The sequence below is a fragment of the Kryptolebias marmoratus genome, linkage group LG14 (assembly GCF_001649575.2).
Source record: "Kryptolebias marmoratus isolate JLee-2015 linkage group LG14, ASM164957v2, whole genome shotgun sequence".
NCBI classification, from domain to species: domain Eukaryota; kingdom Metazoa; phylum Chordata; class Actinopteri; order Cyprinodontiformes; family Rivulidae; genus Kryptolebias; species Kryptolebias marmoratus.
In genome coordinates this window covers 16919309-16940972 of record NC_051443.1, presented here as the reverse complement: position 1 = coordinate 16940972, position 21664 = coordinate 16919309, and the positions used below count along the sequence as shown (strand labels likewise).

Sequence of the window (21664 nt, the reverse complement as noted above, 5' to 3'; positions counted from 1 at the left end):
TACATGCTCATACTTTTCATGTTCATACTTTTCAGTTGGCCAACATTTCTATAAATCCTTTGTTTTTATTGGTCTTCAGTAATATTCTAATTTTCTGATATGATGAATTTGAGATTTTCATTTGTTGTCATTTGTAATCATCAAAATTAAACGATATAAACATTTGAAATATATGAGTTTGTATGTAATGTATGAATATAATATACAAGTTTCACTTTTTAAATGGAATTACTGAAATCAATCTACTTTTTCATGATATTCTAATTTTATGACCAGCACCTGTATAATATGCTGTCAAGTTAGGCAAATTTCAGTTTTATGAAAGTCTAGATTGATATCACTATTTTTATGGAAATGTTTACAATGTAACTACAGATATGGGATACAAAGCAGTTGTTGTTTTTTATCTTTTTTTTTTATCTTTTATCCGCAGCTAATCAAACTTAACAAACATAAAAATATTTTAGGTAAAATTTGGTTTAGTAGCCGTTGAAAATTTCACCATCACATACTCCAAGTACTAAAAAAACATTGTTTAAAAATTAGTGGAATGAATTCCTTCAAGGAATGACAGTTCTTTAATTTTACTACTGTTTTAGTCGTATTTCATCAACTAAGGCACATTTTGGTTTGATTTTCTTGATGATGAAAAAAATAACCTGAAGAAATAAATAACATGATATGCAAATATGTACCTGAGTTGGGCACGATGAGGTGGCCCCCCTGGGAGCTGAAGGAGCCGAGAGCGGTGCAGGAGGGGTCCCTCGTGCGAAGCAGCGTCTGCGTCTGCGTCCGACGACCCATCGTGCCGTCGCTGTTGTCCAGGAGGCAGTGCGGCAGCTTGGGCGACAGCTTCGAGGAAAGTTCTCCTCCCAGGTCGTCCTGCGGAGTCACTAAGCCTGAGGAGTTGTACACCTTAATCTTCAGGTTGGGGAGCGGGTCCAGCAGGGGGGAGTTGGTCATGGGGATTTTGTCGGCCACGTCGTGGAGGGCGTAAACTGGGCCGCGGTACATAGCAGCTGCTGAGGTTAAATCAGGGGGTGATGTTAGGAGATCAGCTGGAAAAAGCAAAACAAAACAAAAACAATTTTAAAGCCAAATATTATTCAGGTGGAATTAGAAAGGCTTAAACTTGCAGAGAAATTAAAAACAAGAAGGTGGCAATCATCACCTGCCACCTTCCCATTCCTTGGCTTTACTTATTTGTTTTTCACTCATTGAGTATGTCCACTTCAGGAGCAGGAAACTTAACTCCGAGAAGTTAGAGGTGCAGCTGTGATTCATGAGGAGCAGATGGCATCACTAAGACTGATTCTATCTGTAGGTAGGCTACAGAGAAGTTCCTCAAATATCAAATTAGTGGAAGTTTATCTGTAGTATTGGTCATTATTATAGGTTTGTAAAACACCTTCAGATGTAATAATAGGGCTGAAAAGTAACTTTTAATCTTTTTGTATACATTTGAGCTGCAGTGAAACAGCAGCCAGTCGTGTTTAAGTTTGTTGAACTTAACGTTGAGCTCTACTGATGAGGACACAGGAGTTGCTCTCTTCCATTCAAAGACTCTTTCCCGCTGCAAAACACTGATGATCTTTAAAACAAACTGTTAAATATGGGCCAGCCATAGCTGCCTCAAGCCTTGGCGGCCAGAGGCAGACTGATTCTTTCCTACAAGCAGCTGCGGTTCCCGGGAGGCGCACAGAAGCTGTGATCAGAGGTTCTGCATTCTGTAGGGTTTCAACCTGTGGACGTGCCAAGGACAACCTTCAACGCTCACCGACTGGACCAGGACACTGACTGCATTCAGAAGTGGGACAAACTCTCCTTAACACAGTCAGACCTCTCCTTTATTGCTCTATGTGGCTATGGTTTGTGTTCACAATACCAATATAATCTATTCACGATTCTGAGGTAATAATCAGACTCAATAGTATGAATGGGCTTCTTTCATTTGGATTTTCTTTAATTTGATAGTTAGGTCTCCATTTCTCTCATCCCATTTATTGTTTGAACAGAATAACTAAATCATATTTTGGTATTTGAATTGCATTTTCATGATCCATCAATTCCACCATCTTTTTGCCATAAAGTTTACTGGAATCGTTCATCCACAGCTCCTTCCATAATATCTAAATATGTCATTTTGAAATGATGTCCCTATACAAAATTTATAAATGCAACAGCATATACAAAACTACCCAATACATAGCAGAAATGAAGATAAAACAGTGAGGTACATCAATTCAAGTAATAATTTAAACAAATAGGAAAATTCAGTAGAATAAAAGTTGGTACTGAGGCAACAGTGAAAGTAGAGACAAACTCGAAGAAGATAGTTTCACAGCCGAGGGATTCAGACACAAAAGGCCCGGTCATTTTTTAGTGACAGCTTGAGCTTTTAGAAGGGCTTTTGCAGAGGATCTCAAGCTGCGATAAGGCTCGTTGGGGGTTAGGAGATTGCAGATATTGGCAGGAGACGGACCACTCGAGTTTTAAAAGACAAGCAGTAAAATCCTGAAGTCAATTCTCAAACTCAGCCAGGAACAGACAGTAAAGATTGATGCAATGTGTTTGAAAGGAAATTTCGAAGCAACAAGGTTTAGGGAACAAAACAAATACTATAGGATATACGCTTTAAATGATAAGATTTGTTGTATTATACAAAAATTGTGTATGCTTCTTCTTTGTAAAAAAAATTGTGGGTAATTTCTGTAAACAAAAAGCTTGCTGCTTGTATAAATGTTTATTGGGATGATGCATTTAAAATCTTACATTTCTGTCCTCGCTGCCCTTCCCATTTATGTTATTTTTATAGTTTGCATCTCTCCTCCTCTTAAAGCATCATATTAACAATTTACAGCACATTTCCCTTGATTAGTCTCCCCTTGTTGTCTTTTTGTCCCTGTGCTCCTACTTTCGAGTCCAGCGTCATGTGCTCAAACCTAATTATGCAGGGAGTTATGCAACATGGAAACTGGCCTGATTATGCCTTTATGATCAGCATTTGAACTGCTTTACCGTGTTCCTTACATAAATGGAGCAGCCTGCTGCTCTCTCATGAGCTTCACACTCATCTACAGTCAAAAGAGCACATTTACATTCACATCATCACTAACACATTTGCTGCCAGAGGAGCTGAGTCAAACAAACCTCAACAGGTGATTGTTATGGGCTGTTAATGTAAGCAACTCCAAATGTCTCACAAGACATTCAGACTTATTCATGTAGGAATAATGAGATGTTCTGTTTTGCTCGAATAATTGTAGTTTATTGATTTTGTTTGTAACTTTAACGGAACAAAATACTGGAAATCTTTCAGCTGTGCGAGATGATGATTTGATGTGTTCTGGTGTTCTTGTTGACGCTGAAGTGTGCATGCTGAGATCTAAAGCGCTCTCCTAGCCCTCAGAGAAGGGTTCCAAAGGTCAGAGCTTTACGAATGACATCCAAGAATTTCTAACTAACTTAACATTTCACTGCAAAAGAAATGATCTCCAAGTAGAAAGCAGTAGATATAAACATCATGCCGGTTTGTCCATGGCCAGGTGATAACATGCAAGGCCTAGAATAAATAAGCCAAAGTAACAGTTGCAGCCCAGTTTGATACAACATTGAGTTTGCTCAAACTGCATTATGGAAGGTCAAATCCTTTTGAGTTCTATTTTTCACTGCTTGGAGACTCATATTTTGAACGTTTCGGCTGTAAACTCTTCTCTTCGGTCTGAAACAACTACTTAAATATGTCCAAAAGCTGAAAGTTCACTGGAAGTGGGCCTTTCAACAAAGAAGTGACTGACAGCACACCAGCAAATTCACCAAAAACAGGCTCAGAAGATGGAATGGACATTCATGGGATGTAAAAGTCAAAGTCCAGACCTGAGCTTCATTACAATTAGGGCAGAACACACACAGAACAGGAAAATATATTTCAGTGGAAAAAGGGAAATACAACACTGCGGCTAAAGGTCTTCTTCCCTTTTTACCAAATAATTTAGCAGACTATTCATAATTAATGATCCATTTTTACTTTTAGTGCTAAAGTATTTATCCATTTATGCCTGTAATATACTGAAGAGTCCCATTTTTTAGTCTACTGGACATTTTGACATATACTGTATAATTTGCATTAGATGTACTTATGTTTAATGACTTCAGAGAAATGCATCCACACACAAACAAATCAACAACTTTCTCTTTAACCCACCTTTGCGGGCAGTCTTGATGCTGACGGGTTGGAAGCCTCCGTTGAGGGCGGAGGAGTCGATAATGTCGGAGCTGAACTCCCGGTGGTTCTTCCTGTAGATGAAGAGCGCCACGACCACGGAGATAACCAGGCACATGATCACCGCTATGACAATGCCCACATAGAGAGCTACGTCGTCTGTGCTGGGGGCCACTGGAGGAGGGGTCAGAAAGGAGACAAAAACAGAAACAGAGGAGAGTTGTGCCTTTTTAGATCTCATAAGTTTGCATCAATAGGATCAGACTTTCTCTTTCATTATGCAGGAGTTGTGATGAAGACATTATCAGCAGACTAATATCCTGCTTTATGACAGAGCCGGATATTAACAACCATCATACAGGGAAATAAATGCACAAAGACTATTTGTATTTTTTTTTTCTGAATACTTTTAATTGTCTTAGATGAGGAGACATAATGATGCATGCAATGCAGGGTACCTCACAACATCAGGTTTGTTTCATTCTTTAGATTTGCAAACTAATGTCCCATTGTAAAATTTAATAAAAGCCTTAAAAACAACTCAGAGTGAGAACAAAGTTTACTTGAGAGCCACTACTTGTGCCTTGGTGACCAAAAGCTAAGAAAGAAGCCACGCGGATCTTGTTATTTGAGAGGAAGTTCTAAACAGAGCCAAGTGAGTAAAATAATTAACAAGAAATGAAAGATAATGAAGATAAAGCCTAAAGAAACAACGCGATTATTAAACACGGCTGCTCCAAGACGTGCCCATCTCTGCTCAGACGCGAGATCAAAAGTTGTGCAGACGTAGATGTAGGGGGATTTCATCTTCAAATTACCGTGCTCATGCTGGACTTCAGAGTCCATCTCTGACTTTGTTCTTACACGCTGCAGATAAGATCTAGACATAGCTTGGATTTCTCAAATTGTCTTTCATCTCTGTCTGCCTCCCAGAGTCTCCCTGTCCATATTCCAGCTGGAGAAACCTCAGTGATTAGCCGGATTGGCGTGGATAAATATATGAAGGCTGCTGGAAACACAGACAGGCGCCCGTTACAGCTCAGGTCTCCTATTGGATGCTGACTGACAGCCTGAACTCCGTGGCATTTGCTAAAGAATGTCCTTCAGTGTCACAGGTTGACAAATGGGAAAGAAAAACACTTCTTTAGAAGTAATGAAATGCCGGAGGGCTTGGTGGGAGCATGTGTCTGCACATTGTTTGACACATCTTGGCGAACTGTACATGTCACAGGCATGTCAAAAAGTCAAAGACCAAAGCAGGCAAATATATGGGAGAACAAAGGCATTTTAATAGGGAAGATGTTCCAGTTTTTAAGATGAGAAGTTATGTAAAATGCACCAAATCTGCAGCAGATGGCAGTGTCACCCATAAATCTAGAAAAAGCACTTTGAAGACGTGCATGACAGCTGAAGATTTGTGTAAAGCGGTATCGTGCATCTCAGGGATGCAGATGAGACTCGTGTGTTTCTTGGGTTTTCTTACATAAAGGAGCATAAAGCAGGAAGAGGAAAAAAAAACACGGACAGAATTTTTTTAAAATAAGCTTTGCAATCACATAATTTGCACTCCAGGATTCATTTTTTCTACTTTGGACGGAATGTTTGTTATTAAAAGGCAGGCAATAATGTAATTGCATGAGTTTGTTTGTCTGTTAGCAACGTCTCTCATGAACCAGTGAGCAGATTTCAATGAAACTCTAAAAGTAATCACTAAATATACATTTACAAGTAATTAATGTTTGGAGTTAACCCAAGTCAAGATGGCTGCCACAACTAATTGATCTTAGCAAACACAGAAATGGCTACAAGTCAGTCACAGATACTGACCCATAATGTAGTGTGGTAGCATTTTAGAGCAATAAACACCAACAAATCCCTCAAGATCTATCAACTGTGCATAAATTCATTTTCGAAACTTGACCAAAACACCTATAGTGACATTATTTTTCAACAAAAACTGATCATAGTCTGAAGTTTTGGCATAAAAGGAAGTGAGTGACGTGCATTCCCTCGAGGAATGTTGGGCTTCTTATTTCTAAATGAGAACTCAATTTAATTAAGAGCAGCATTTGTTGAGTAGTCAGTTTAAAAGCAATTAAATGTTCTGCTCTTAAAAAATCTGATGTGAAATTCAGTATGACCTTCATTCCTGTTTACCCACCATAATAATAAATAAAATAGTAGACTGTGCTCTAGCAGAAGTTTTAAGTTTTTCTGAATGCCGGCAATTATGGACTTTATTTCTCAGTCTTTATGTTGCCTAGCCATCTCTCTTCGGCTTTGCCTGCAACATCACATTTAAGAGGCATCCAAATATACGTTAGACCTCTAATCTCTCCTCTCGCAGCAACACGAACAGAAAACAGAGCAGGCAGCTGGTGATGAAGGTCTAAAAATGTAATTTCACTCTGCTCCCCTTGCTGAGCTTCCCCGCAGTTACTTAACATATATCCCCCCCCGTCGAACAATCTTCCATCCACGCTTTGATGATAAATGCAGCAACCTGCTAAGTGTACGCATTAAAATGTATCACTTAGATTAATACGTCCCTTTGAACATGAGCTATTGTCAGAAACCGCAAAATACAAGGAATGGAAATGAAATGGATTATTAAACACTCCATTTTCTGTGAGGACCAGGAGATTTACTGACGGAGGGAGAGACACGATGTCAGAGGATAACTCAGAAGTCTACAGCTTTGTGCAGAAAAGATGAAGGTGCTATAGATCTGGAAAACACAGCTACTGCATTTTTTCTTTTTTAACCAGAGAAGTGATGTGTTTGGCCTCAGGTTATTCTGCAACATGACCTTAACCTAAAATATGCAACTAGAGTTTGTGGACTTATTATTATTATTGCGCATCTTATTATTATGTTCTGTTAGTGTGCTGAGCAAGTAAAAGCAGACTTGTAGTATGTCCAAGTGAGGTCTAACATGAAAACATGAAAGAGATTTCATGTAAAGAAAAAAAAAAAGTTAAAATTAAAGGTCTAGCTTTCCTTTCATGCAAGAATTTACAAGGTTTTGGTCAAACCTTGAAAATAATGTTAGGTAGTATTCTATGATCTCATGTTTATAGTATGTGTTGTGATTGACTCTCAGCCACGACCACATCAAATTTTAGTGCAATGTCTGTAGGACTGACCAAGTTATAGCCATTTTGTGTTTGCTAAGACTGAATATCTGTGACAGCCATCTTAAGTTGGATTGACTCCAAAAGGTAATTACCGGTAGTTGTAGATGAAGATTCAATGATTACTTTCTGAAAAGTTTTTAAAAATTCGTCAAGTGGTTCATGACAGTTTGATATTTTGCTAAGAGACAGACACACAAACACATAAAGACTGTACCTTATAAAAAGGTATTTTTCGTGAAGCTAACCGTGGTTAAAATGGAGCAAGAAAATAAATGACAGTGTCATCTTCTAGTTAGAAATAAGCAACATGAAATTTGTAGAACAGCAAAAAAAAATCAATGATGACTGAGTGAAAATCTGGGGCTGCGGTAGTTTGGTCATCAGTGACAAGGTCTTTTAATCCTGAGGCCGTTTTGAGCCCAGGTAACATCAGGAAGGCCATCCGGAATAAAACAATAACTAAATATTCTCTGTGAGTTCACTTGTTGTGGCAACCCCTGCAAAAGCAAGAAGCCGAAAGAAAAACAACTGAATGAAAATCAGTTAATAAGAAACAGGGTGGCATCATGGCAAACATGATTTTTGTTTTGCTTCATTTAACAGTTTTAGTGCAAAATCCCATTCATTAAAATTGGCTGTTTTCTGGTGGTTTTCTGCGTCACTTTCTAGGACTATACTCATAAATTTAGATGTCACAAACAAAGGTTAGAAACAAAAAACACACAGGAGAATGATGACAGAAATGAAGGTAAAATAATTCAAATGATGAAAATAAACAATAACTCACATGAATTTCCAAAATCACTCTTGATGTTTGCCTCAGAAGACTGCTGATACAAGGAACCTTGGAGGAAAAAAATGAAAAAAAAGAGGAAGGGACGTGGATGGGGAGGAGGGCAGGAGAGGTGAAGGAAGAGGGATGATGAAAATCAAATTTCCAACAGAAAAACAAACTCAACAAATGAGACAGCTACAAACTCGTGAGCGAGAGAGATGGCACGAGGCAGTCATCCTTCTTGATTTGGCCCCTCCCCCCTCTGTATCTGTGTATGGTGTATAGAGATGGATGGGAAAAATACGGGGGGGGGACACGAAGGTTCTGTAAGGGAACGGCGCGATCCATCAAGCGGGCTTAGTGCCTCTGCGGCGGCAGGACGGATGCTGGCAGGTGAGCGGAATGGAGGAGCTGATAAAGTGTGAGCTCCAGCAGAGTCAATAGAACCTCCAGCCTCGCATCTGTCACCGGAAGGTGGATGGAGAGGTTAGTGCACGAGATGAAAGCGATGATAATGTTAGGAAGGCAGAGGGAGAAGGAAGCTGAAGGACAGCGATTAAAAAAATTGAAGACTTGGGATTTGAAGATTTAGGAAATCTTCGACGGAGAAGGGTTTTTGGTCCCAGTCGGGATTTGAGGGGGCTTTTGCCTGGTGGAAAGCCAGGGATAGTGCAGAAGCACACACAATATTCACTCTCCCTAGGACATCCATAAACAACTAAACAAACAATGAAATCCTTATTGGAAAGGGAGAGTGCCACAGGAAGACTAGTGGACTGACATGAAAATCGATAGCTTGATAGATGAGGTCGGTGCATGCAATCAGGCATTGGGGATGCAGTGTTGGAGTAAGGGGGAGGTGACAGTAAGGGCCAGCCTAACTGATGGCCCTTCCAAACCCGTCCCGTTGAGTTTCTATGCATCCTGACTGCAATAGCTCGCTTCAGTGGGTGGGCTCCAATGAAAAACTCCCAGTTCTACACAGAGAAAGATCTTTTTTTTTTCCCAACGTCATAGAACCGGGAAGGAAGTCAGGATCATAGTACAGGAAATCAATGTCCCTGCTTTAATCATTACTCCTTTGGCTTGACAGTTGGGAAATACTTTGGATTTTTATCCACAGAAGCTGATATAATCAGAACCATTAAAGGTTAATTTTGACTTCACAGTGTAATCTGTGTGAATGGAAATTGAAAATCATAAGACAATTTTATCGAGACCTTTCAACCACAGCGCAAATAACAGAAATGGAGCTTAGAGCCACGACCGTCCGCTCTTGTCTCACAGCAATAAAGCTTTTGCCGGTGCCGGCGTTCCTCTTTTCTTTCTGGATCGATATGTCAAGAAAATGTCATGTCTGAAAGCAGGGTTACCAAAAGCTTGGCAAACAACATCCGAATCGAGAAAGACGGACCACAGGGCGAGGGCAAAACAGAGACGGCTCAGCCTTGGTGAAGTGTGGAAACTCCACAAGTTAGAATTGGGAAGGTTTCTCTGAACAAAGTGCAACCTTTCTCGATCAATTTAAAGGTACTTATCTTTGTTAAATCCAAAATTTAGAGCTCCCTGACAGTCTAAATGCAATAAACAAGCAACAAAGTAAATTATAACAACTCTTTTCCCTTTTTGACTCAGGTCAGTTGATTTTCTACAGCAAAGAGCTATGGACGCTATAGTTCTATTTCGAGCTGTGGTCTTATCGAATTCCTTCGGCAGAGTTCTGTGATGGACTGCAATTGAAGTGATTTAAATAAATTCAAACAACAGAAAATAAGATCAAGCTGCAATGGAATCCACGGACACGTGTTTGCTCAGATTCCAGGCCTGGACTGCAGGGAGCACATCAGCAGTCTGAGGTGAGTTCGGATTGCACACAACTCTCATTCCCAATCATATTTGCCATAACATGAGCTTTTAGATAATGGGGCTGTTCTCCTAAATGCTCATGGAAATGGTCATTAGCATTGACATAAGTGGCTTCACCCTCTTAGCTTCCAAAAAAATCAATCTTTGAAATGATCCTAAATCTATATCGTTATGGCTTTATATTCTCAGCAAACTCGCCATCAGTCCGCCAAGAACTTAAAATGCTCTTGGCTGAGCTGCAAAGGGCGAGAACAAGGGCAGGCAAGTGCAGGGTGAGCATATGTTGTTCTGCTCAGGGAAAGAAAATACTAAAATGAATCTGTCAAGTAAGTCTTCTCCCAGCCTTCTCATAGATTTTTGCCTGATGTTTTTATTCACTGCCAGACACACAAAATCAGCTAATGCATCCTTTTAACAGCAACTTATAAATATCAAATCACACATGTGAACGCCAAAGTTGTTTTCTGACCTCTATGAAGTTTACACACATGTATGTACCCTACAGACACATAAATTTAATCTACAGGGCCATCCAAAGATGCATATTGATCACCAATAGGATGTAAACTCTAACTTTTACCACATTACACTGACACGAGTAGCAGCAGTTTACAACACAAGCGCCGATGAGCCGCTCATTGCAGTTGCCAGCTCTATCAAATTTAAGACATCCAGGAGCTGAGCTTCTGTTAAACAATTAGTGTCAGAATAACCATCTGTAATACGTTTTACACATGCTGAAGGCACATGTGACAGTGATTGGGTTTAACACCTCCAAAGATTTTTTATTGGAGAGGAGTTTTATTAAACCAGACAAGAGCTTGACTCAGTTGCAGGGCTATGTATGCAGCTCTCTCCCTGTTGTTCTACTCCTCTTGTTAATAAAGCAGCAGAAGAATCACTCTTGTAGATGAAATTTAGGGTTTTAAATACCTGCGACAACTTAACAAAGCTTGATTCCAATCTGTGAGTGTTTAATGAGGCAGGCTGAGGAGGATTGTTGGCTTAACTGAACTGCGTAGCTGTTTTTAACTCACTGTCAGAAATTATATTAAAAACGTAAACAATTCCTGCTCGCAGAAAAAAAAATATCTGGCTTCACCACAAACTGGATTTCATTGGCATTAAAACAGTAAAACCACTATAAAAACAAACAAAAAAATGATGTATCCGGGTGCTTTCAAAGACAAATTGATACAGAAGGTTTGTAGAATGTTTGCTTGTGTGAAGGGGATTTTAAAGAGCAAATAAAGCAATATAGCACCAGTGCTGTTTGCAATTAAAGCGATAGTTCGGGTCTTGTGTATAATCTTATCTGCTGTAGGTAGCTTTTTGAAGAAGTTTCATTCTGACTGGATTAACGGGCTAATGGCTAGTCCAAGTGGGGCCAAGCCCAAAAGGAATTGCTGCCAACCGAAAATAACTCCAATCCTAAAAATGTTAAATTAGTTCCCACAAACACACTTTTTCATCTTTTACACAGCCGTCACTTACACAATACACAGTTATTCCACTAGAAATATTACAATATTCTTACTGAAAATGCTCCAGGCTGCATCAGAAGCTCTACAGGTGACTAATCCTGAGGTTGTTTGTGCATGAAAGTACCACGGAATTCCATTTAAATAACCACATAATGCAAAATTAACTGCAATGTAAAGGTTTAAAAAAAATCTTCACATGAACCACGTGACATTTTTGAGATTAGAGATCTTTTAGGATGGCAGCAATCCAATTTGGCCTTAGCTCTGCTCATATTAGCCATTATCTCATCAATCTAGTCTCAATTCAACACAGTTTATCTAAACTGAGGCTGATCAAAGAGCTATCTACAACAGGTAAGATACTAATCGTTCACAACTTTTCCACGGAACTCTGCTTCAAATAATCTGAAGTATTGCCTTATTTTTCTTTTTATTATCTGTGTTACAACCAAAAACATGGGTGTAACAAGGACAATTAGCAAGAACATAATGAGGAAACATTAAGTTATGTAACTGAGTTTATTTACCCAAGTATTTTATCAATGTTGTTTGAGTTTCTATACATGTGAAATTAAAGAGAAACAGATCAAAGAGGCCTTTTAGCTTCACTTCCTACTTTGGCATGAGTGAAGTGAAACAAACTGAGCGACAGACAGGGTGGGAGTGTTAAACACATGGTGATGAAAGAGCACAGAGAAATTTCCGGTCAAAGGGTGAGGAAATTTCTTCGGTTTGCAGGTCAGAGAGAGTAGCACAGGATTGGTCGGGTACTCACTCTGCATGCACAGCCCATCGGTGCAGTTCTTTGACTGGAGCACCATGCCCTCACAGTCCTTCCCCCCGTTTTTGGGTGCCGGGGCGTTGCATTCTCTCCTCCTCCAGTGGGTGCACTCTGTCCCACAGGTGGACCACTTACTCCACTCTGTCCACAGGCCATCCACTAATCACACAACAGACAGGACACACACACAAGGGTGGAGTGAAGGAGATGGGGGAATGAGAAAATGAGGACGGATGAGTGCATGAGTGGTTGTTGAAACAGTGGGAGAGAGACACAGGTAAGCATGGGGGCACAAACATGAGTGAAATATGCAAACACAGAGTTGCATTACATTTGTTGCAATTAGGGTTTTGTGCACCTGACCCATTTCCACCCACTAATATTGGGTGTAATGTGGTTTTTTTAATGCCATACCTGGGCAGAGAGGATTACACAGTAGCTTCTGGATGCCTTGACCTTCACAGATGGCACCACCGTTGAGTGGTGCAGGGTTGGTACAGCTGCGTGTGCGTTTTTGGTAACCACGACCACAACGACTGTTACACACAGACCACTCTGTCCATGTTGACCATCCACCGTTCACTGGAATAAAAGGTAAAACATGTTCAAATGTGTCTGTGATTCCTGAACAAAGGACACTTTAATGGTTTTTATAATATTTTTAAACGGTTAAACAGAAAGGGAGAGGAAAAATGTAATGTATAGCATTCCCTGAACAAATGCGTATCATCCACTGCCTTTGATGTCAAACTAAGACTGTTGAGAAGTGACAGAAGTATAACTGTTTTGGTCAAAATTTAGTATCCATTATGAGCAACTCTAAGCTATTACCAAATTTTAGCTATGTTATGGCCACTTTGGTGTTTTGTAAAGTTGATTAGTTGTGGTGGTCATTTTGAATTGTACTGACTTAAAAAGTTAATCAGCTGTCGATGCACATCCAGTGACTACTTTGACAGTTTCATTATAATCTGTTTGGTAGTTCATGAGGTATTTTACTAACAGACAAACACGCACATAGACCCGGACACAAGCACAACCAATATTGTCCAGTTTTTGTCTTTTGGTAGTGGGCAGTAAGTAAATAAATTGTGTCTTACTATGAAAATTTTGCATTTAGACTCTGACATCTCAGGTGATAACTTTATGATACAGCCAGAATGTAAATTTTGGTCAGAATGTTGCATTTTCCCCATTCACCGACTCCTCCTAATGCCTCTCTTCCTTCTCTCATCCATCTCTGTCAGTGACTCAATCCAACGCGAAGTTACACGAGGGTTTGTGGCTGAGAACAAGTCTGTGGCATTTAACATGGTGGAACTGGGCCCCTCAGAGCCTCTGACTTCCAAATGTGACACGCTTACGAGCGAATCCCAAAATACTGGATCCAAGGGGAAGTCCGCCTAAAGCCCAACATTTCTTTGCTGTCTGTTGTCTTTCCTCCAGGGATTAAAGCTCCATCTTCTCTCCTCCTCTTCTTGTCTTTTTTTTTTTTCAAACCCAGTTTTTGTTGACACCTCCTGTTCCCAGTGTCCTTGTTATAAATTGAGCTGGAAACACACTGCAAATCTTTCTATTTTTTTTTTTATCCATCTTTAGTATCAAACAAGTTTTTCCGTATCCTTTGAGTGTTCCCCACTGCTCTGTGGGGCAGTGTGGGTACTTTCACATGCAGCACATCTGTACCGGAATGTGTGAGTATCCCATCTTTGAAAAGGGAAGAATGAGCCGACATCAAAGCATTTTTCTTTTTTTGACACTTAATCCTAAAAGACTATGCCAGCGACATGAAAGCCTCGTCTCTGAAATCTGCTCTTACATTACAGTTACACTGATTCCCAAATGCTCACGTTATTTTCAATATTCAGTCTTGTGTGGAAGAAAAACGATAAACAAAACAGTCGTCTTTAAGAACAACTCTTGCAAGTCCAGAAAAAAAGGTGGAAAAACGAAAAAAGTAAAAGCAGAAAGTAATCATTGGATGCACATCTACAACTTATTACCTTTTGGAGTCAACCTAATTATAAGATGGCTGCCACAGCCTACTACCGTTCAAAAAAACCACAAAAATGGCCATAACCCAATCAATTTCACAGATATTAGACCACAGTTGGGTGTGGTAGCAGCTGAGAGTTGTTCCCAGCACATATTTTGAGTGTTAACAGATTGCTCAAGATCTTTGTTAAAAATTTTTCCCATTATCTTGTTCACTCTGTGTGTCAGTTAGCAAAATATCTCATCAACCACAGCACAAACTTTAATAAAACACTCACAAGATAATTACTGAATGTACATTTACATCTGATTAGAATTTTGAGCTAACCTATTTCAAGATGGCTGACTCAACTGACTTAAAAAACACACACACACAAAAAAAACCTCAATAATTTTTTTAGAGATACTGAACTAAAACCTAGAGCGGTAATATATGAGAGGAATTCACAACTCACTCCATGCAGATCATGGAGATCATGAAAGACATCGCAATACCATATTCAACAAAAAACCACTACAACTCTGTCAGTTCTCAACGTAAGATCTGTTTAAAACTCTCACATGAACGGTAGCAGGTGATATGCAATTCTTCAATGAATGCTAGGCTTTTAATTCAGACATTTTCACTTAATCGGATGCATAAACCTACTGGGTAGAAAAACTTTTTGTTGCTTTTTGTCTGAAATGGAAAATGTCCCATTTATTCACTTCCCAAAAAATGTTAGTTAAGCTCTAGCAGGCAGATGATCTGTCATTTCACGCAGAAAAAACTTCTAAGGTTCTAAAAACCATTTGCTTCATGTCTCATTTGTTCTTTCCCTGAGTAGCCATTGATGTTTATCTTCTCAGTCATGCTGTGCGGTTCCAGTGAAGCTGGTTGATGCTTGTGAGACAGTGAGCTGAGTCTATGTGAGACCCCAGCGGGGGTCTCTTTAAGCATGACTCAGCTACATCAGCACCTCTCGCGTGGTTCAGAAAATCGTAAATCTGCCACTCCAGCTGCTTGGCAGAAACAAACTGAGTGAATGTTACACTCTGCAGGTGAATAAAGGAGTTGCCTTTTTTGCAACAACTTCAAAATCTTATTTTGTTTCGACCTGACCTTTTGACAAAATGCAACACTTTTTATTAAATTACTATTTAACTTCACAAACCTGTCATATACAGAAGCAAATACATTTGTTGGTAACTTTACAGCTCATTGAAAGTGTGCTTCAGCTATAAGCAATTCTTTCATGTATATCTGCATGCTGTTTTGATTTGTTAGTATGTTTAAAGAGACTAATAATCCTTGCATTATAGTCATGTTTCAACCAAGTGTTTGACCTAATTAGAATCGTAGGTGCCTTCGAGCTTTTCATCAGCCATTCAGCCAATTGAGAGGGAAAAAACAGCCATTGGACAGGTTGTGAGATCAGTCTGTGGAGCTCAGAAAGAAGATTACAGATATCCATGTTAAAGCTAAATACTACAGGACCATCTCCAAGCAGCTTCATGTTCCTCTGACCACAGCTGCCAACATTATTAAAAAGTATAATGTTCATGGGACTGTAGCCAACCTTCTAAGACGTGGACGCAACAGGAAATGCAACCCCTAGTTGCATCAGATGAATAGTGTGGCTGGTAAGAAAAGAGAGAAACCATCCAAAACTCTTCAAGCCAAACTCCAAGGTCAAGGTCCATCACTTTCTGATTGCATCATCTGTCGCATGTTGAATCACAATGGGCTCCAGGAAGAGGACCCAGGAAGGTTCTACTAATGGCAGAAACACGCAAAATGGCCAGACAGGAATTTGCCAAAAGGAAAGTTGAAAAGCCCCAAAGGTTCTGGGAGAAGCTTCTGGGACTAATGAGACAAAACTGGAGTTTTTTTGGCCAGTTGTATCATTTTTTTAAGTGTGGAAGGGTAGCAATAAATTTATCCACATCTTTTTTAGCTGATTTGGAAGGAAGACACTTTCAAATCAAAGAGTTATTTACACCCACAAAAACTTTGAACTGTACTAAACTGTTTGAACTATGATGATAGAAATCAGTTTGATAAAAAAAAGAACTTGTGAGATCTCTTTTACTGCAAAGATGAGTATTTTACCGTAGACTATAACCGTGGCAGTGGTGCTGCGTCTTTTGGCTACAATGTTCTTTGCCACGCAGGTGTAGTTGGCCGTGTCCGAGAGGCGGGCCTGTTTGATTATCAGGTTGTGATCGATGGTGATGTAGAAGTTTCTGTCATCTGCAGGATCAATAACCTCTTCATTCTTCAACCACTCCACCTGAAGAAAATGGAAAAAAGGAACAATCAAAAAATTGGAAATAAAGTATTTCAAAAAGGACACGAGGCAAATAAAATAATACTGTTTGACCACATTAAATACATGTTTAAAACATTAAACTGTTATAGTTTTTCCTTGTTTCTGTGAAATGTCTCATATAACAGTGAGAACCAGGATTGGAGCGCAGTTGTTTACGTCTCAGACATCCTGCTACAAAAAGTCAATAGCTATCATGGTCTTTTTATTCTCCACTAGAACAAAGCACTATACGGTAAAAAGCAACACTGTCAGACAGCGAAGAAAAGAAAACTCCACAATCGCAAAAGCCTAGAGCCAGTCTGACCTTCTCTTATGAGTTCCATTTCTCCAAATCATACTTGATATTAAACTCCTGGTTCTATCACAGAACTCCAAATCATTTGGAGCCTTTATTTTACTGTAATTCACCCAAAGATCCCCATTTTTTCCCCTTTAGGAGGTGTAAAGGTTCGGCTTTTTTGAAAGAAAACACACGTGCCCTCTCACACTGTGCTGTTGCTTTGATTCAAAAATATTTCCTGCCTCTTTTCATCAAAAGAGGCCGTCCAGTGATGAAAACGCCTGGCAAACCGCTAACTTCCTGTGTGGAGGCAAAGATAAGCGGGATGTTTTTAAAGGGTTTTTCCTCGGGAGAGATAAAGTATCTCTAAAAGTGGGGCAATCACCTGATATGAGTCCTGCGGAGACAAAACAGTCAATGCAAGCCCAGCATTGTTAGAAGAGAAGAATGACTGAAGTGTGACAATGAACCAAGCCAGGTACCAGTATGTGTTTTAGTTTCAGATGACAGATATACACCTCTTGTACAGCGGGGACACACTGACAAGGATGAGAAGTAAATATTTTCACTACTTACACAATTATTTCACACTTAGCATCTTCCCAAATCAAGGCCTACATGCAGCTGCTTACAGCACAGGAAAAACCTCAATCTGCACAAACACTGGGTGTGAATTTAATATGAGCACAGCTTTACAGTAAACCTCTAAAATCTCGATGTATTCTCTCCGCAGATTTGCTTTTTTTTACGAGTTTCTTCCTTCATAAACATGTAACGGCTTAATCGATTTCATGGAGCCGGGAGGGATCGGTTCCATCACGAGCTGTCTGCTAACTGAAACTAAACCTCTCCCTTATTTGATTTTTATCCAACTAAATGCTGCGCAGATTTTATTGCACTACACGGAAGATGCAATAAACTGTCAGTCACTCCGACTTTTGGGTTAAAAAAGTAGATTTTTTACTTAAAACATTAAAAGATTTACAGAAGATGTCTGCTCAAAGCCAAATAAAGCATTTTTCCACCTTGTACAGTGTTATTATCACAGGAACAACTATTTTGAATTTTAAAGTTTGAATCCTTAGCAAGAAGGAAGTCACTGTTATATTGTTCACTAGGTGGACAAAATAAACTGTATGAACAATACTTCTTAATCTTAGAACTCTCTAACAGATGCAATGAAACTAGAATTCTTTAAAAGAACGTATGTTGCCCGTTCCTGTGCACCAGAGCTGTAATCATAGCTCTTGCACGATCTGTAGGGCTCAGAGTATGGATTTGGCTCGACTTTCAGTTACTACCACACCAAATCTTAGCTCAATATCTTTAAAACTGACATAGTTAAAGCCATTTATATGTTTGATACCTAGCTTTGGCAACCATCTTATATCAAGTGGACACTAAAAGTTCACTATTTGTAGATGTACATCACATGAATCATTTCTGAAACTTTCATCAGAGTCCAGTGGTTTATGAGATATTTCGCTAACAGACACACAAACACAAGCGCAACACACGTGCGATTACATGATCAGCCGCCTTTCATGGTGGCGGGTGATAATTAGTCATTTTAGAAAAGAGCTGTTGAGTCTGCCTCTGTTATCATTTCCTCCCAGCTAATCTGTTCTGACACCTGCTGAGGTGGCACTTGAACATCTGCTGTGACTTCCAGGATCGGAGCGATACGCTGCAGAAATCCAGCAGCAGCTCTGTGACCTGCAGCTTCAGGTTGTAAAAGAAACTGTGTACAGCGTCTTTATCTTAACCCAATGAAGGATACAGTGTACAACCCTGATAAACAACAGCAGATTACTAGGAAGACACGGTAAGTTTTAATGAAGTCCTGCATGTATTCATTAAAGCCCACCGCCGATAAACATCTGTCTACATTAGTTTGTCTGTAGCATTAGCAAAATATCTCATGAACTACTTGACAAATTTTAATGACACTTTCAGAAAGTCATCACTGAATATACATCTACAACTGATTACTGTTTGTTGTCAACCTAACTCAAGATGGTTACTACAACTAAACAACATTAGCCAACATAAAAAAATGGGTGTACCACTGTCAAATCTATGGATATTGAGCTCAAATTTGGTGTCGTAGTAGCTGAAAGTCATCCTCAATACATACTCTGAGAATGAGATTGCACATAACATTTTTAAGGTTTGGCCAAAATAACTAGAAGCGCTGCAGAGGCTTTGGTGTGAATGTTTGTGTCGCATCTGACCATAAATCCTTAATACTCGATGAAAAGTAAAAAAAAAAAAATTCTACCAGAAAGGGTCCAGAAGAAAGTTTAGAGAACAAAGGTTTGACAGTGATCTTATTGTCACTTTGTGTGCCTTTTGTTCTCAAGCTGAGAAAGTCTCAAACAGAACACATTAAATGATGCAAACAAGAGAAACAAAAAGATTTTTTTTCCCTTTTTTGGCACAATAAATATTTTCTCTTTCAGCGCTCGCATCAGCTGGTGCTGGGAAAGAGGCATTGGTGAAAGCAATAGAAATGATTTTTAGCTTTTTTTTTTTATTCTTAGGAGAAAAGAGATTGACAGTAAATACAAAGAGGTAGTTATCCAATTTTCACCAATCACAGAGGCAGCCTTTCCAAAACGTGCTGCGTTCGGATGTCAAAAGCACTTTTGTAGAGAAAGGTAATTAAAAATTGAACAAAAGAGCTTTTCAGTGCAGATGGAGGGGTGGGAAGAAGAGAGGGTGACAAGAAAACTTGTGTGTAAAAGAGAAAAAGTGAGCAACAGTCTAATTTTTTAAAAATTATGTACAAAAACAGAAGTGGAAAGATAAATCGCCAACAAATTTTGCACAATCAAAACTGCTAAAAATATCTTATACATCATCTATCCAACATTTTTTTATGCCAACAGGCTCAAAGCAGATACACAACCTTACACACCTGTGCAAACACACACACTCACAGCTCATTAGTATCTGATTGGCAGTGAAACATCCAGAGAGGTAATTGGCACATTTCTTGTCATTAACTAAAGGAAATTGCCACGTGTCACCTGTCGTCGGTTTGCAGCAAAAAGAGACAGCAAGATGGAAACTTAGGCCTATAAAGAAGAGAGACGGGAAGACATGAGACAGATGAAGACAACTAAGAAGAAGCAGGTGCATCTGCAGGAGGGCAGCTACCTGTGTGCCAAAAAGGATATTTAATATATCATCTCTGAAAGTCAAGGAGGCACAAGCAGAAAGTCGTGAGCGATTGAGGACAGAAAGCTGAAAGTTCAAGAAACTAAAAAAAAGAAGGTCAACTAATTTCAAACCCAGATTAAATTTGGAACATAACTGCAGAAAAAAAGAGATTTTTGTCCCCCTTCCTTTTTTTTATTTTGTTCATATAACAAGTTGGGTTTATTTAGTGCACTCATCAAGTCCCACCAGTCAAACACATAACAGATCAATGGGAATACAAAAACCAAGCACACGGTTTATTTTTACAAGATATTTTTTTAATATGATGGCATTTTTATGGCATCATCTTGTTTGTTACTTTTTCAGACTTGTAACTTAATCTTATGAAGTTGCTTTGACAAAATTTGCTTTTGCAGTGTCTTCTGTGCACATTAGGTACATGGCGCAAGATTATAGGCCATAATTATTTGGAGTCTATCTGATTATTATGTAATGAGTAACCTCATTTGGGTTTCCACTGATGTGGCTGCAGACGCAAACCTCAGTTTAACTGCTTTATCACAGCAGCTGATTAATTTTAAATGTCATACGATCAACTGATAATAAAAATGTGGCGTGCAGACGCATGCCATTTCCGAAATTGGGACACAGCTTCAGTGTCCCTCCACCATGATGACTTCTTCTTCTTCTAGCAGACAGATCTGGCTGCAGACAGACTACGGCAGCATCGTAGGAGTAACCAGCAAGTGGGACGCTCCACCGCTCTGCCTGGGTGTGCCAGCTCAACACTAATTAGCCTAATATGCAGAGCACACTGTACAGAATCCACACACTTGTTAGGAACCAACGCGAGGCAAAACCGTTCATTACTCATCGCTGTTGTGTCAGAAATAGAGAGCACAGCAGTGTGTGGGGGAAGAGAGGGGTGTGAAAAGGAAAGGAAGGTGAAGAAAAAATGTTCCGCAGAAATTTGCAAGTCTTCATGACAAAGAAGTCATTATGAGCTCTCCAGCATCTCCGCATGAAGTCTCACTTCCTATATGTCGTAATTTATTCATTTAGCCCCTTTTTCATGGTAAATTTCTATTCCGTGTTTGAATGATGCACCTGGAGCACGAGGCACAGACGTTTTCCAACTGATAATTCAATTATTCAGAAGCTGACAACAAGCCATATGCTTTGCGTCTGCATGCATGACAAGTATGAAAGTGTGAGCAGAGTAAAAAAATAACGCAATGCGCACAAAGGCAGCATGCGATCGACAAAAATGTTTGTGTGCATTTCTCGTAGCTAGGATGGTGAGAAGGAACATATGTTACAGAGATGAGGTTGGAGTGGTGACGGCAGATGGTGTCTAACGTAAAACGGACAAAAAGTTTTAGGATATCTGAGAAGTTTTTAAAAACTTACTTAAAAAAATTCTATGAAATTTATCTGGTTCGGGTTCCGGTTCCGGTTTCAACCGAATGGCAGCTTGAGAAGAGCGCTCCTCCTTAAAGATTTTATAAAACTCCTGCAACCTATCATAACTACTCAGAAACTTTATTGCAAGATAGCAAGCGCAGGACAGGATGGAAACAAGAGAAAGAAACAAGAAAAATGCTCCAAACACGTCTGACTGTGATGACGAACCGCAGCAAACGGCTG

The 21664-nt window shown here is 39.5% G+C and overlaps 1 protein-coding gene across 3 annotated transcripts in view; it reads right to left on the bottom strand.

The window, feature by feature from the left end:
- Positions 1–21664, bottom strand: part of unc5c (unc-5 netrin receptor C) — a 133606-nt gene that overhangs the window by 13535 nt on the left and 98407 nt on the right. For 2 of the 3 annotated variants that reach the window (XM_017435747.3, XM_037979440.1), the window contains exons 5-10: positions 16353–16533; positions 12680–12847; positions 12260–12424; positions 8147–8203; positions 4205–4396; positions 696–1058 (exon numbers count right to left, since the gene is read on the bottom strand). In XM_017435747.3, coding sequence (XP_017291236.1) covers positions 696–1058; positions 4205–4396; positions 8147–8203; positions 12260–12424; positions 12680–12847; positions 16353–16533 — 1126 coding nt within the window. The remainder of the gene's footprint in view (positions 1–695; positions 1059–4204; positions 4397–8146; positions 8204–12259; positions 12425–12679; positions 12848–16352; positions 16534–21664) is intronic. The other variant, XM_017435748.3, reaches the window with a different exon arrangement.